This window comes from Neomonachus schauinslandi, chromosome 14 (genome assembly GCF_002201575.2).
Source record: "Neomonachus schauinslandi chromosome 14, ASM220157v2, whole genome shotgun sequence".
NCBI lineage: Eukaryota > Metazoa > Chordata > Mammalia > Carnivora > Phocidae > Neomonachus > Neomonachus schauinslandi.
In genome coordinates, this window is record NC_058416.1 from 87,107,795 (window position 1) to 87,124,000 (window position 16,206).

Below are 16,206 nucleotides of genomic sequence, written 5' to 3' on the forward strand. Positions count from 1 at the left end.
AAAAAAAAAGGAAGGAAGAGGGTCTTACAGACATCCCAGAAATCATGCCCCACAGGGAAAGCAAGCCCCAGGGGGGGAGCCTTGCCGCCCATCCCGGAGGGGTGTGGGGCCCTGCCCCTGAGCCCTAGGAGCCCCCCACCGCTGGCCTGCCTCTGCCCTCTGGGAGGACCCGGGGCCGCGCCTGCCTCACCGTGGCCTGAGCACGTGGACTCCAGGCTGGGGCGCAGCCATCACCAAGGAAACAACTCCAGGGGCCAACAGTTCAACCTCCTAAGTGTTCACAACCGCCGAGTGCTGACGACAGGACAAGGCGGCGCCAAATGAGCCTGAACAGTGCACCGTGTCCCTCCATCCCCCAAAGATCCTGGTCTTCCCATTTCACAGAAAAGGAAACCGAGTCCTCTTCTCAAGGCCACTCAGCAAACACACGCTGGAGCAGAGTTTAAAATTAGGCTCCAAATGCATCAGACTTGATTATGCAGGAGCACGCGCACAGACCGCCCAGATGTGCCAGGCGCACAGGGCCCCTCACAGCCATCCTGTGTGTGCATGTCCCTACATACTGCCCCAGAGCTCTGCACCAGCCAGCCCGCTGGGACCCTGACTGGCCCTGGGCAGGTGGGGCTCTGACCATTTCTCCCGGGGCTGAGGCTTCCCGTCAGCCGGGAGTTTCCATGTTCCCTCCATTTAGATCTCCGGTGACACATAAAGGTGACAGGGTGCCTGAGAGAGAAGAGGCCTGGGGTCTGCTTCCCAGCTCTGCGGCTGACACGGCCCCGTCCCATCAGTAAAAGCCTCTGACAACAGTAATATGGAGCAGAAGAATCGCCAACGCTCAGCACGTACTGTCCATCAGGCACTGTGTTCTGTGCTTTGCAAAAATTAATATGGTTAATCCTCGCTACAACCCAATGGGATATATGTTGTTATTCCCATCTTAAAGATGAGGAAACTGAGGGACAGGGAGGTTAGGAGAACCGCGGAGGTCCACACCGCTATTAAAGGAGCAAAGATCATCTGGCCCCGAGTATGGGCTTCCCATGCTAAGTCAGTCCAACTGCACTGGCCTCCACTGTGTCCTGACTGCAAGAGGGCCAGCTGCCCTGCTCCCCATCCCCCTGCCCCAGCACGGCAGGCCCAGCCCCCCGCCCGCTATCGGCCAGGCCCTCTTATCAGAAGGGTGTATTTCCTGCCTCCTCCAGAGGACAGGGCAGCCTTGGCAACAGCCGACTTCCTCCTTCCCCTCCACGCCCACCTGCCACCCCCGCCCAGAGCTGCCCACCCTGTCCCCCAGCTCACCAGCTCCACCTGAGGCCCCAAGCCTTCCAGAATCCGATGTGCAGCTTCGGCCTTCTTCTGCAGGGTGACGGAGAGGAGGAGAAATTAAAAACAACAACAAAACCAGAACAGATTATAAACAGAGGCTCTGGAACAGCAGGTAGCTGCCCAGCCCAGCCGCCGACCCTCAGCCCCGGAGCAGGGGGGTGCAGGGTCCCCCTGCAAGCCCACCCCAGCTGGAAACCAACAGAGGGGCCTCAATAGCCCTGCAGCGGCCCTGGCAAGCCCGCCAAGTTCCGATTCTAACAAACATGCGGTGTTCTCCGTGGCCTGGCCACCCCCCCCTCCACGCCAAACCCTCAGCCCACGTCCCCCAGGGCCCGGGGCTGCGGGCACAGCTCCCTGCCAGCAGGCCACTGTGCCAGGCCCAAGATGCCTTCCTTCGCCTGGAAGTTGGCTGGGTGTCTGCAATTACCTCAGAGCTGGTGCCGCCGGCCAGGGAGGGGAGCGGGTGGGGGGGGAGACAGAGGCGCTCAGAGATACCCTTTCTAGGATTCTTGTATTTCACAATCATGTGACTATTCCTGAGCTGCCCGGGAGCCTCCTCGCCTCCCTCCCCACTCACAGCGCGGGACTTATTAGGAAAACAGGAACATGTGGCTGTGAACGCAGCAGGCTGGACCTCCGGGCCCGGCCATAAAGGCGGACACTGTGCCTCCACCAGGCCCCGTGCGCCCCCAGCCTGGGACCACCAAGGCCTGCTCTCAGGAGGCCCAGGGGATGGCCCAGGGCCAGCGGGGCGGGGGGGGCGGGGGGGGATGGACAGAGAGCTGTGGAAGGTGGCTTTTGCAGGGTGGTTGTCAGATCTGGGCTACCGTGTGTGATGGAAAGCGGGGTGCCCACAGCGTGCACGGGGGAGACCTGAGTCCTCCTGCACCCCCAGGAAAGGCTGGGTGCTCCTGACTCAGCCAAACTCAGGGAGACCATCTAGGATCTGCAGGGAGCCGGGACAATAGGCCAAGCAAGTCACCATCAATGATCCCTAAATCCAGACCCACTAAAAGGGGGTGCTCCCAGAGTCCTGGGGAGCGTGGCTGCCAAGAGAATTCGAGGCCCAGGCTCCTGGTGTCACAGCGGGGAGGAGGAGTACCGAAAGCCAACACACTCCCCCTCTCCTAGCCCCTAGTGACAGACAATGGGTACATATGTAGGTGGACTCAAGCTGGCACCTAGAACGAGCTCCGCCTAGAGCCCTGGGCCCAGCCCACCCAAGAACAAGCCATGCTCTCAGCCCCCTTCGTGCAGAGCCAAAACCCCGAGACCAGCAGCCTCAGCGTGTGGCTGGGGGCCAAAACATCAAGGGGCAAAAGAGTACTATAACGATTGCCATTTTACCGAGGACCTACTATGGGCCAAGCATCGAACACAGAGCATGCCTTATTAATATTTAAATCACACAATGTGAGGCAGATACAAGACATGTCCCCATTTAACAGACCATGAAACTGAGGCACGGAAAAATGACGTAAGGAGAAAGTCCTGCTGATCTCCAGGCTCTAAGAAGGAAGAAAGACAAGGGCCAGATCCCATGCAGGGCCTCCCCTGGGCTTGGGACGGTCCTGCCCCGGCATACCGCAAAGCAAAAGAGTGTCCCCGTGGGGCTGAAGACAGGAGAATTCCTGAGCCAAGTCAACTGAAGGAATGGGGATGGGGTGGAGAGAGGACAGGGCAGCCAGCTACCCTAACATTTCCTGAGCACCCACTCTGTACTGAGCACTGGGGCAAAACACGGAATGAATGAGGCCCAGCCCCTGCCTGCAATATCCCCGAGTCTGACGAGCAGCTGATCAAGAGCAGTGATGGCAGACAAGTATGAGCAGCAGAAAAGGTATGTTTGGTGGACACACAAGGCATGAGGCAGGGCTCAAGTCTCTCCAGAAAGGTAATAGGTGGGATACATAAGGTGGGTTTTGAGAGATGAATAGGAGTTCTATGCACTCATGAGGTTCTGTGAGGGTCAGTGGGAACTCCCCATCTAGATAAAAGGGAGATGCCAAACATAGGAAGGGTACGGCTGGAGCCGCGAAGCCCCCGGAAACTGCCAATCACACAGGTAAGCATAAGCATGGGTCTTGGATCTGGGCACAAGGCCCATGGTGGGGGCTCCAGAAGCCTGTGTCCTACGAACCATAGCAGATTCCATCTTCAACCACATCATCACTCTCGGGAACACGGGCACCCAGAGAGGGGGCTTCCTGCAGCCTCTGGAGAAGAGAGCAGGGAGGAGGCCCCTTCCTCACCTGCCAAAGCCACAGGGGGCGCAGGAGACGGGGTGGCCCTGAGCAGCCCGCTCGCCAGGACACACCTGCTATAAACAGTGCCTCTGCGTCCAACACTTCCCCCGGCCCCACTCCTCAGCCCTCAGCAACCCTGGTACCTTCTCAGATGCCCCCCCCCCCAGTTTACCCACCGATACCTGTCCTGGAACGACCCCAACGACGCCCCACACTGGCAGGGCTGGACAGCGTGGCGCCCCAGAGCAAGGCTGGCCCCATCCAAGTCTGCTCACTAACTGCGTGGCCTTGGGCAAGTCCCTCCACTCCCCCGAGCCTCAGCTTCCTCCTCTAGAGGACGGGTGACCAGTGCACGGCCTCAGGAGCTGACACACGGGAGCTGCTGCTCGAGGGCTGGCCATCGCTATTACTGTGGTGGACAGTAAACACCATGCCACGGCTCACACCAGGGGGCCCTCCGCGCGCCAGGCCCTCTACTGCATCCTGCACATGCCCCGTGTGTTTGGACGCCTGCAAGAACCCTGTTCAGAAGGTTCTAGCATCAGCCCATTTACACACAGGGAAGCTGAGGTTTGGGTCATGCAGCCTACCTGAAGGACGCAGCTCGAGCGGTAGGTAGAGGACGGCACCCGGCAGGCCCACCTCCTCATGCCTCCCTGGGGGCACCTCCTCTCCTCATGCCACCACACGGCTGCTCCTGCCTCGTCCCCACCCCCACCCCACTGCTCTGGCTCAGCCTCTAGGGGCGGAGTGGGAGGAATCTGCTTGTCAGTTCATGGGGAGCTGGTGGGGCGTCCTGCCTATCGGGTCTCTTCCCCACACAGGCAGGACTTTCTCGCCAAGTCTCTCCACCAGGGACAACCAACGTCTGGGAGCCAGCTCTGCGCTAAGCCTCAGCAAGCACTCCACCTACCTGGGCCTCGGTCTCCCCATCTGCACGATGGCCACACTCACCCGGCTACTAACCCCCCAGGACTCTTACAAGGACGTTCTGCAAGGAACAAAGTGATGGGCATGTTGTCACTTCCCTCTTAACATCCCCCTTCAAATGGAGGGCATCCCCTCTCCCCCCCCTCCCCCCCCCACCAAGGAGCATGGCTGGGAACACAGGCATGGGCCACAGATTCAGCCCTGCACCTGAAACTCCCTCCCGCCCCCTCAGCTGATGGCTTCTTGCCACCTGGAGAACCAAAGCCAAACCCAGAGGGTCCAGGGGGCCCCCACCGTGCCTGGCCTTTGGGAGGCTACTGCCAGAGGGTGCCAGGCTCAGCTCCCAGAGGGCAACCCCAGGAGCTCATGCCAACAGGAAGGGAGGAGCGGGGACTCTCACCAGGCGCTGGGGGGGAGGGTTGGGGTCTCACTCAAGAGACTGCATTCCTGCAGGGGACCCTGTGGTCCAGGCGGCCAGACCTCCCAGTGGCCAGAGAGCCTGGGGGCTGTGCCTGGGCCATGAAACCCCACGGTCACCTGCACACATAGGCGCACACAAGCCCCGTGGACCCGCGTGACCATGCCTACATCTATGAAGGCACAAACATCTACACGTGCGTGCCACACGAGCTGACTCACACACACCCCCGCATTCACATACACAGGCACCAGGTGTGCCCAGGTCCACGTGTGGGCCCGAGTGGGCACATGCACATCCATGAAGTATAAACACGAACAACCACATTCGTGCCCAAGCACGCCAATCCGCATACACATCTGCACGTGTCACGCAGCTAACGAGCGTGCCTACAGATGCATGGGCGTGTAAGTGCACAAATAACCACAGGTGTGCCCCACATGCTGGCACACACGCACGTGCACTCACACACGTGCACAGTCACCCACAGGCCCGCTCAGACACACGTACACATGTGCGTGGTCGTACAGATGCAGGACTACCACGTGCTCCATGCACGCACACAAGTCAGAGACACACAGATACACGTCGCCATCAACAGGTCCACACGCACACACACATCAACACACACGTGTGGTGCATTAAGTGCACACGTGCCCCCCAAAAGCTAGCAGATACTCACATGTATCTGCATACACGAGCACAGCTGTCCAGTTACACATACGTATCCCCTCCCCAAACACACACACACACACCCCTCTCTTCCTGGGCAGGGGCTCCAAACCCTCACCCTGGCGGGCCCCCTGGCCGGCCCCCCACCACGGATCCCCCATTCTAGCTCCTCAGCTGCCTACTCTGGCCTGAGCTCCAGGCCTCAACCTCTCCGTCTGCAGAAAGGGGGGGGGGCAGCACCCATGTACCCACCTACCCAGAAAGCCCGAGACCCCAGCATCCCATTCCAGGCCATGGCACCCTCCCCTCCACACGGTGTCCACCCGCCAAGTACCGCAGTGATTCAGGGAAGCAGGGACCCCAGTTCAGCGTGCTCGTCTGCACATGGGGCCTGAAGACACAGCCCAGAGCTTCCCCGGGGTGTTTGATGAGGGAGGTACATGTGGAAGGCAGAATTCACATTAACAAATTCATCAGGCCAACATGCGCTATGTGCAGAGGATGCAATCTGGAGGAACGCTGGACCCCAGGAGTAGTTGAGAGGGCCAGTCACGGAGGCCGAAGGGGAGCCCGGGGCTGCAGGACTGGACCAGAGCCACTGGCCTAAAGCTCCGAATCACAGCTCAGGGTGGGCCGGGAAGTCTGAAGCTGGGCATTGGGGTGCCTGCACCCCCAAAATGCTCTACAAAACGCTTCATGGTCTCAGCTACTAATACTACTATTAGTACTATTCGTGACGGTGTTAGTCATCTTGTCCTGCTAATGTGCCCTAATCACATTCCATATTTCTTTTTATTTATTTACTTAAGTAGGCTCCATGCCCATCGTGGGGCTTGAACTCATGACTCCAAAATCCTGAGTCAAACGCTCTGCCGACTGAACCAGCCAGGTGCTAATCATGTTATATGAAAACCTTACTAGGGGCGCCTGGGTGGCTCAGTCGGTTAAGCATCCGACTCTTGGTTTCAGTTCAGGTCATGGTCTCAGGGTCATGAGATCGAGCCCCGAATCAGGCTCCGTGCTGAGCGTGGAGTCTACTGAAGATTCTCTCTCCCTCTGCCCCTCCCCACCAACGTGCGTGCGCCCTCACTCTCTCTCAAATAATCTTTAAAAAAACAAAAACAAAACAAAATCCTTACTCATTATATGCTCGAAATGTTAAGACAAAAGACGACGTGGGTCTTACTCTCTGATTCCCTCATCAGCACTGCACAAAGAACCGCAGGTGTGCCCCACATGGGCTGACACGCACACACGTGCATTCACACACGTGCAGTCACCCACAGGCCCGCTCAGACATACGTGCACATGCGTGTGCGTGGATACGCTCTGCCCCCATAAATGCAGCCCCCTCACCGCCTGGTAGTCCTCTGCACTGGAAATACCCTTCCGGTTTGTCCCAACAGCGCCCATGTTTGCAGACCTAGCCCAAGTCCTGCCTCCCCCAGGAAGTCTACCTCAAATGCCCACTACCCAGGATCCCTGAAGAATCAGCACCAACTACGTCAGCCTGCAGTGGTGCCGCATGTGTTTGTTTTAGCCACACTCTGAAGTGCAAGCACGCTCCTAGACCCACGAGGCCTCCACCTCCCGCCCCTCACACACTCCCTTTGAAGATCGAATGAGACCCTGCCCTTCTCTGAGCCCTTGCCTGCGCTGGGACCCCTCCCCACCAGAATATCCTCCTCCTCAGGGGTGACAGCCCACCCACTGCTTCCAAGAAGCTTTCCCCAATCCTGGCCCACCACCGCCCCCCCCAATTCCTGCCCCCAGGAGCCCTGCAGAACCCTGCCTCCTGTTCTCCCATCTGTGTGCACCTGCCCCGCCCCGCCCACATAGGCAGCTCCTGGGAGGCAGGAAAAGCCTTGCTCAGCTGGCTCCCGCTGCGCGTGCTGGGCACCTCATCCATGAGCCCCGAATGGATAATGAGCCAGAGTCCAATATGCAGAAAAGCCAGACAGGCCCTGCCTGGCCGGGAAGCTGCGTTTTCCAGCCGGCAAGGCATTTAGAGACAGACCCTTGTCATCCACCTCTCAGAGGAACCAGCAGGGAAGGAAGGGTTAAAATTTAACCCTACTGATCCCCCAAGGGGAGGTAAGTTCTGGCTGCTTCTGCCAAAGGCAGCTGAGGGGCTTCCTGCCCACCCAACCTCCAGGCCCTGAGGTTCAGCCCCATGGAGGGACAGCCCTCCATGCTAACCTCCACCGGGGCCAGGGACCAATCCCAGCACCCCCAAAACCAGAGGACTCTTCCAGGGGAAAGAGTCTCCCCTCCCCTCTGCCATGCTTCATTTATTCAAGAAATGCTTACTGAGTACCTACGATGTGCCAGGCACCGTTCCAGGGGCTGGGGGTAGAGCCGGCAAACAGACACAAAGATCCCTGCTCTCACAGAACTTCTGTTTACAGTAAAGAGAATAAACAATAAAACGTGAATCATGTCCAGTGGAGTGGGAACAAGGGCAAAGAGAAAACTAAAGCCAGGAAGAGGAGAAACGTCCCTTGAAGTGTTTTCAGGATTAAATGGAGGATCAAAACAGGCCTTGCTGGAAAGGCGACATTAGAGCAAAGAGCTAGAGGAGCAAGTAAGTGAGCCCAGCGGGGAAAAGGAGCTCAAGGCAGAGGACACAGCCAGTGCAAAGCTCCTGAGGTAGGAAGCACAAATACCAGGGAGGCTGGGGCAGAGTGAGGGTTAATCAGAGTAAAAGGGAAACTGAGGGACAATGAGGGGTAAAATCCTTGGATCAACGGTGAGCCCGTGTAGTGACTTGTGGGTATGATTATGTCTCCCCTGACAGAGAATCAGTGCGAGTGGGCCAAGGTCACTGCTGTCCCCCACTGCCTGCAACAGTGGTCAGTCACACGGCTGCTGAATGGATGAATAAACGAATGAATGAATGAAGAGGATGACTGTCATGCCCCCGAGGAACCTGAACTTACCCGGCAGAGGCCTCCTCTCGAGTCCTAACCCGCCACTCACTAGCTATGAGGTCTCGGGGAAATGACCAGAGCTTCAGTTTAACCTAACCCCACCACTCCTATACCATCAGGACACCATCGGAATGAAATCCAAGGAAATGGGCTCGAAGCCCCCAGCCTGTGGAGTTGGGGCACACAGGGCAATGCCAGCACTCTGGGACTCCAACGTGGTGACCACCAGCCCGGGGTTGGGGGTACAGGCTGCATGTGCGTGGCCAGGCCCCTCTCCTCTTGGGAGAATCCCCCTCCCTCTATCTAGTGCCCAGGGTGGGGGTCTGAGGACAGCACCCCAGTCTCCAAGGGTGGGCCTGAGACCCAGCCCTGACCAATCAGTGGAGTCGGACCTCCCCACCCTCCGAAGGCCTGGGACTGGCTGAGAAATGAGCACAGGACTCCAGCCAGCCAGTGAGCACCAATCCCAGGACTGTCTCCTATCTGCCCTGGGAGGTGGGTGGGCCGAGATGGCAGCAGCTTTTCCATGCACTGGGGATCCCTGCCTGAGAATGACACTGGCACGAAGAGAGCGGGGATGTGGAAAGAGAGCTCCCAAACATCTTCATTTGGGTGCCTGGATCCACCCACACCTGAAGTAACACCAACTCTCATTATAAGATTCAATAACCCCTCTTCAGCCTCAACCAGTGCGAGCTGAGTTTCTGTCTCTTGTATCCGAGAGTCTTGACTTACTGGACCCTTCCTGGTATAGCACTTTATAGTTTACAAAGCCCTTCTTCCAGCCATCTCAGCCACATCAACCCTGCGACTTCAAGAACATGGCCGGGACCCAGAGCAACCAAAGACCTGAGACTAAAATAAACCACCCAGCTCATCCGGGAGTAGGCTGGCCTGGAATCCAAGCCCCCTCCTCCTCCCCCCACCTGCCCACTCACACAGAAGCTGCAGCAAATCTGGACGGAAGGAGGCGGGAATTCTGGCAGGGAGACCATCCTGGGTAAGAACTGGGAGGGGGTATCTTCACTGCTCTTGGGGGAGGGGGAGGGGGAGTGCTGAGGCCAAGGAGCCAAAGACCGATCCCCTCTACAGCCACGGCTCTTTGGGGAAAACCTGGTGAGACCTGACGGACAAACCCCAGGGAAAGGCAGGCCAGTCGCAGGGCTGGGAAGAGGAGCAAGCTTCCCATAGGGGGCACCAAAGGCCTGGCCTTCGAGTCCACCTAGCTGGGGAGGGCTGGGGGCTGCAGCCTGCTGCAGTCTGCCAGCCCCCAATAGGCGGAGTGCCTGACAAGGACCAACGGCACTGTGGTGACATCCTGAGCAAAAGCCACCAATCTGCTTCCATGGCTGCTGGAGGGAAGCATGCCTGCTCTCTCACCCAAAGATCAGGGAGGGTAGGCAGAGGGGCTGTCTGGGGTGACACCTGGGAGCCCTGCCCTGGTCCCCTCCACCACAGGCTCCTGGAGTCAGCTCAACCCTAGCTCCAGTTCCCAGCTCTAGGCTCACTTGCTGTGCAATCTCAGGCAGCTCATCTTCCCTCCCTGAGCCTCGGTTTCTTTATGAGTAAAATGAAGGGAATAACAGTGCCTGTTTCATACAAGTCGGGGGAGAATTACGTGAAATCACGTACCACGTAAGCAATAACCAGAAAAGAGCTCTGGCAACAGTCACGGCACCAACTAGCACTTGCTCGGTGCTGGGCATTGTTCTGAGGGCGCTCCACGATAAACTCACTTCATTCCCACGCCACCGCGCAAGGGAGGTGCTATACGTATCATCGCTCTGCACGTAGTCACGGGGAGGTTCAAGTAAGTGGCGCAAGGTCACAGAGCCAGGGAGTGGTGAAGACGGGATGTGAACCCAGGGCATCTGGCTAAAGCATATGTGACCTGTCACTCTCGTATTGTCAGGATCGTTGTTAGTGTTATTTGGGGTGGGGGCCAGGGTATGGGAGGGTGACCGGCCCGCAAATCTAGGCCCCCAGCAGGTTCAGTCTCACGCCGCATCTAATGCCACCTCAAGAGGTGGATGCATTGCCAAACCAACTGAGCCAGTAGTTCCCTGTCCAGAGCTACAGCCACAGGCTCCAGAAGCTACCAGGCCCCAGTACCCCCAGCCCCAGCTGGACTCTGAGCACTGCTCCAGCAGCCAGGGGCAGGTCCTACAGCAGAGACTGCTGGGAAGGATGGCCAGGACCCCCGGGCAGGCGGGGGGGCCAGAGGAGACAAGGCAGGAGAAGAGGTCCGCCATCCGTCACGCTTCACTGTGTGACCTCAGACAAGAACAGTCCCTCTGTGGGGACAGATGTTTCCTCATCTGTCAAATAAGGGAGGGGACTCACATCCAAAGGCCCTGAGCACATCTGCAAAGAGTCCACTATAAATCATGGAAGCTGAGCTCTCAGGGGCTTGGAGCCCCTGCGAGACACTCTGCTCTGGTCCTGTAAGTCACTCCTCCAAAACTGAGCCCCCTCCAATCAGCCAGCAGCTGCCCTCCTAGATCTCTAAGAGCCCCCACAGCCTGCTAGAGACCCTGTGTTCAGAAATGCCAAAGCCCCTTCCAGGGCTATATGGCAGCAGAGGCCAGTGCTCATGATCTAGGACCTGACGGCCCACAAGTTCAAGTCCCAGGTCCACCACTTTCTAGCTGTGTGGCTTTGGACAAGTCACCTAACCTCTCTGGGCCTCAGTTTCTCCCTGTGTTAAATGGAAACAATTACTGCACCTACCCTCCCGGGACTGCTATGTAAAGAACCTGGCCCATCACCTGAAAAGCAGCTGTTCAATTAAGGTTTGCTGTTACTGTTAATAATAACAGTTATAATAGTAACAATACCCTCTTCTGCATTATAGGAATTTTTCTGGCGCCAAACTGATCACCCAATCCTTCCCACCCCGACCTCCCAATCAACCGGCCCGAGGCTCTCCTACAACTTGATGCCTACACTGCTCCCTCCATCCCCCAGGCCAGCCACAGTCCCCACCCATCAGCACGCCTGAGAACAGCCACAGCCACACCAAGATGGGCTGCCCCTTCCTGCACCCCGCTCCCAAACCCAGGGCTGTGCACACATGGGAGATCGAAGAGGTCCCCATTTCTCAGATGGGAATGCTGAGGCCCAGGGAGAAAGCCGGGCCTTCCCGGCGACACCTGCATCCCACCTGGCAGCCAGCCCAGGGCCAGTGGGGGGAACAGGGAGCGAGGGCCCCGCAGGCCGGGGGGGGGGGGGCCATACCCGGTTCTCGTCGTAGATGATCTGCACCAGGCTGCGATGCTTTGACTCGATGGGCGGCGGTGACACAGGCTTCTCAGGCTCTGGGGGCTTGGCGGCCTCCTCCTCCAGCTGTTGCTGTGGGAAGGGGGAGAGTGCGGCGGTGAGCACCCGGGCGGGCGGAAGACGGGAGGCAGCACCCCCATGGTGGAGGGGCGGCCCTGCGCAGCCCAGCAGGCCCAGTGGACTCGCACAGGAAGTCAGGCTGCTAACCATTTCCTCTGAGTCACCAGGGGACCCCGAGCCCTGGAGGGGCCTCTGCTGGGCGGGGAAGAGCCCGCTGCAGGCTCTCGGTGGTGCGGCCAGCCTTCCTGGGTTCGAATCCCACTCTGGCCACTTACGAGCTAGGTGAGCGAAAGCAAGCTGCCGAGCCGTGCGGCCGTTTCCTGGTCTGTAAAACGGGGCTTATCACCGTGCATCCCAGATAAGTTGCTGCATGTACAGTGCGGCTGGGGGCTCACTGAAAGCCAGTGGCTATCTTCCTCCTCCTCGTTACCAGGACCATCTCCATCAGAGGAGACTGTGGACTCTGCAGCCCAACCCTAGTTCAAGTACTTCCTTGCTCTCTAAGTGGGAAATGGCTAAATTTCTCTGAGCTTCACTTTCCTCATCTGGAAACTAGGGATAATGAAAGTCTCCACCGTGGAGAGCAGGTCCGGGGTTAAATGTGTGGAGGCAGGCAATGCACGCAGCACCAAGCAAGCACCTCCTCCTCATCCGCCTGGTGCTCTTCGTGCTGGACCCTCCTCCGCCAAACACCGGAGGACATCCCTTCATGCTGCTGTCCGCTTTCTTCCAGAAAGGGAAAGTCAAGACCAGACAGCTTAAGACACCGGTCCAAGGTCACACAGAAGGCCAATGCCCGGCTGTGTGCAATCTGAGAGGGCATCCAGAGTGAGAACAGAACACCATTTTCTGCTCATAATGCACAGCCTACCCACAACCATGGACCATGGAGCAAAGCAATCGGCCAAGATGAGCAAGGCAGAAGGAGCCAGAAAATCCAGTCCTGGCTTCTGCCGGCACCCAGGCCTGGCTGGTAGAGCCAAGCTGCCTCAGTCCCACAGTGACCCCTGGAGGCAGCTTCCAGAAGGGCGGCCAGCATCTGGCGAAACATGGAAATCAGCCCCCAAAAGAGTGCAAAAAAAAACGAAGCCAAGAAGTGGAAGAAGCACACAGCCAGGAAGGAGATTCTCTCCGATTTCTGAAGGTGGCCCTCCCTGAGGCACCAAGGAGAAATACCACCTGAGACGCACAGAGACCCTGGCAATGCACAACTCTGCCAGGGCCAGATTTGAACCTCACTCTGTCCCTCACCAGCTCTGTGGCCTTGGGCAAGTCACTGAACCTCTCTAGAAGATGACAAAATGTGCTGCTACACTAAGCTTGATAGACACTGGCTACCAGAGGCAAACCAAAACCATAGTGAGATCCCACCTCTACCCGCCAGGACGACTAGAAGGAAACAGAAGCACGGAAAACAAGGTGCGTCGGTGAGGCCGGGAGGGAACCGGGAGCCCTGTGCTCGGCTGCCCTGGAGGACAGTCTGGGGCTCCTCAAAACATCACACACGGGGTTACCAGACAACCCGGCAGCTCCACTCCCAGGTACGAGCCAAAGGGACCGAAAACAGACACTCAAGCAAAAACCTGAACGCAGCGTTCGCGGCAGCTCTGTTCACGACAGTCAAAAGCTGGAAGCAACCCAAATGTCTATCAGCGTACACAGAATGTGGTCCATCCACACAGCAGGTGTTATTCAGCCTTAAAAGGGAAAGAAGGGGCTCCCGGCTGGCTTGGTCGGTGGAGCATGAGTTCGAGCCACATGCTGGGCATAGAGATTATTTAAAAAAACAAAACAAAACAAAAACAAAAGGAAGGATGCATTGACACCTACTACAACATGGATGAACCTTTCACCGAGTGAAAGAAGCCAGACACCAAAGGTGATGTGTTCTAGGATTCCACTTCTATGAAATATCCAGAATAGGTAAATCCATAAGGACAGAAACGCAGATTGGTGGCCTGTGGGAGAGGGGAGAAGGGGGCATGACAGCTCATGGGTACAGAGTCTCCTTCAGGGGAGATGAAAATGTCCTAAAACTAGATACATGGGATAACTGTCCAACCTTACAAATGTATTAAATGACACTAAATTGTCCACCTTAAAATGAGTAATTTTATGTTTTGTGAATTTTAGTTCAAAAAAAAAAAAAAATGCCATCGTGGAATTAAAAAAAAAATCGATCAAGGGCTGCTCTGGGCCACCTGGCTTCCAGCCACAGTCATAAGTGTGCACATGACCTGTGGCTACAGCCCTATCCCAGAGCCAGGCCTGGAGGAACAAAAGTACTCCCTCCCTGACCTTGGAAATGCTGCCTGACCCCAACCAGGGCCCGGCCCTCATTCAGGAGGCCTGAGTCCCCATCTTGGAAACCCACCTCTTGTCCCCCAGGTCAGGGACAGCCGGCTACACCTCAGTGACCAGCCCAGCTGTTGGACCACCCCCGAGTCCCAGCTCTTCCATGTGAGCAACAGCCCCGATGCCCTCTTAGAATCAATCAGCAACCTGGGCCTCCTTCCAAAGCTGCTGGGCCCACTGCCCATGGTAGCCAGGGTGGCCCTTGACGCGACCTGGAACCCATACTTCCTTACCTAGAGAGGACCAAGTGTGACCCTGCTTCCCCCAGGGGCAACCCAGATGCTCCTCAGGGTCAGGACAGCGTCACACTGACTCAATCAACAGTTTCTGTTGAGCCGAGCACCTACTATGCGCCAGCACCGCGAGGAGCACGGCAGTGAGCGGGCAGACAAGGACCCTGTTTTTACGCTCTCATTGTGAGAGAAGCCGATGTAACAAGGCATTCAAATGGTGATGCCATCCAGAGGGGTGCGGGGACGGAACAGGGACAGCCCCAAGAGTAGATGCCTTAAGGCTCTGCCAGCCACCCGGTGCCTGATGTGACCACTCAGCTCTGCCACTGTACCTAGAAAGCAGCCACAGATAACACGTGCGAACGTGACTGTGTGCCAATAAAACTTTATTTACAAACACAGGCATCAAGCCGGATTTGGCTGGATTTGCCGGCCCCAGGATAGAGGGTGGCTGGGGCTGAGGGCGCCTATGAAGGCCAGGAGGGCCCCGCTGTGGAGGGGGTGTCTGAGCAGAGACCTGAAGACGCCAAAGGGAAGCCTGAGAGGATCTGGGAAAAGGCAGATCATCGATTAATTTTATGTCAATTGAACTTAAAAATTAAACTATAAAATTAATATCACAAATCTCTATGTTAACTTTTCTTTGGTCTCCACGGTTACCATAAAGATCTGTTTTTACCACACGACCCCGTTCTGTCCTCACAACCCTACAACGGGCTGTCACGTCCATTCCCGTTTACAGAAAGGAAACCGAGGCTGAGGGAGGGGACTGTTCTGAGGCAGAGCGGGGAGGCCCTGCCCATTCAGGTTCCAGGGCCGTGGCCAGAGGCAGGTGGTATGTTCCGCCACGTGGTGGACGAGGAGTGGGAAGCACAGAGAGGGAACTGCCTTCCCCACATCACTGGGGAGTGGTAGCAACAAGATCAGAACCCTGACAGCCTAGCTGTGAATCCTGGCCTCGGCCCATATCCGGTGGGGCTGGTACAACAGCCACTTGAGGCTTATTCAAGCACACAGGTGCCATTTAATCCAAGTCACACTAAGCTCGAAGTTCAGCCCCGCACCGCACCAGGCGCGTGTCACGCGTGGCTACGGCTACCTTTGGGGACAGCGCAGACCTGGGACATTCCCACGACCGCAGAAAGCTCTGTGGATGCCAGCGCACCACCCAGAACAGCGCTCTGGCCCGGGGGACGTCAGGGCAGGAACACGAGCCGGCACATGGGCAGGCCCGTCTCACGTTCACTGCTATTCCCCGTGTTCTCGTCTCTGGCGCCCCCGCCCGCCCGCACCTGCTTCTTCTTCAGCTTGGAGATCTGCTGCTCCACCATGGTGATCTCGCGGTCCACCCGGTCCATGTTCTGGATCAGCTCCTCCTTAGAGAGCCGCGGAGGCACCAGCTCTAGCTCAGGGTCGGCGTGCGGCGGGCTGGGAGGAGACACGGGCTCCAGCTTGCCCGCCAGGCTGCGATCCTGCGGTGGAGGGAAGAGGAGCACGGGATCAGCGCAGGGGCCACCCCAGCCAGCATGCCCTGCCACGCTCCCCGACTTTCCAGCCATGGCTTCAGGCCCCGGCACACGGGACATCTATCACGACAGTCCCCACATCCCAGAAGCAAGGCTGCCTACCAATCCCATGTCCCTGACTTTGCCCTCCCTGGGCCTCCTGCCGGGGGCGACCCCCCCCGGCCGGAACCCCGGGCCCCCCGCCCGGCCCCCCCCCCCCCCTGCCCCCCGCGCTCACCCCGTGCTCCTCTT

At 57.8% G+C, this 16,206-nt stretch overlaps 1 protein-coding gene across 8 annotated transcripts in view; it reads right to left on the reverse strand.

Annotated features, from left to right (window-relative positions):
• Positions 1 to 16,206, reverse strand: part of NCOR2 (nuclear receptor corepressor 2) — a 183,484-nt gene that overhangs the window by 115,515 nt on the left and 51,763 nt on the right. For all 8 annotated transcript variants that reach the window (XM_021698590.1, XM_021698586.1, XM_021698587.1 and 5 more), the window contains exons 5-7: positions 15,742 to 15,921; positions 11,760 to 11,873; positions 1,300 to 1,356 (exon numbers count right to left, since the gene is read on the reverse strand). In XM_021698590.1, the coding sequence (XP_021554265.1) occupies positions 1,300 to 1,356; positions 11,760 to 11,873; positions 15,742 to 15,921 (351 nt within the window). The remainder of the gene's footprint in view (positions 1 to 1,299; positions 1,357 to 11,759; positions 11,874 to 15,741; positions 15,922 to 16,206) is intronic.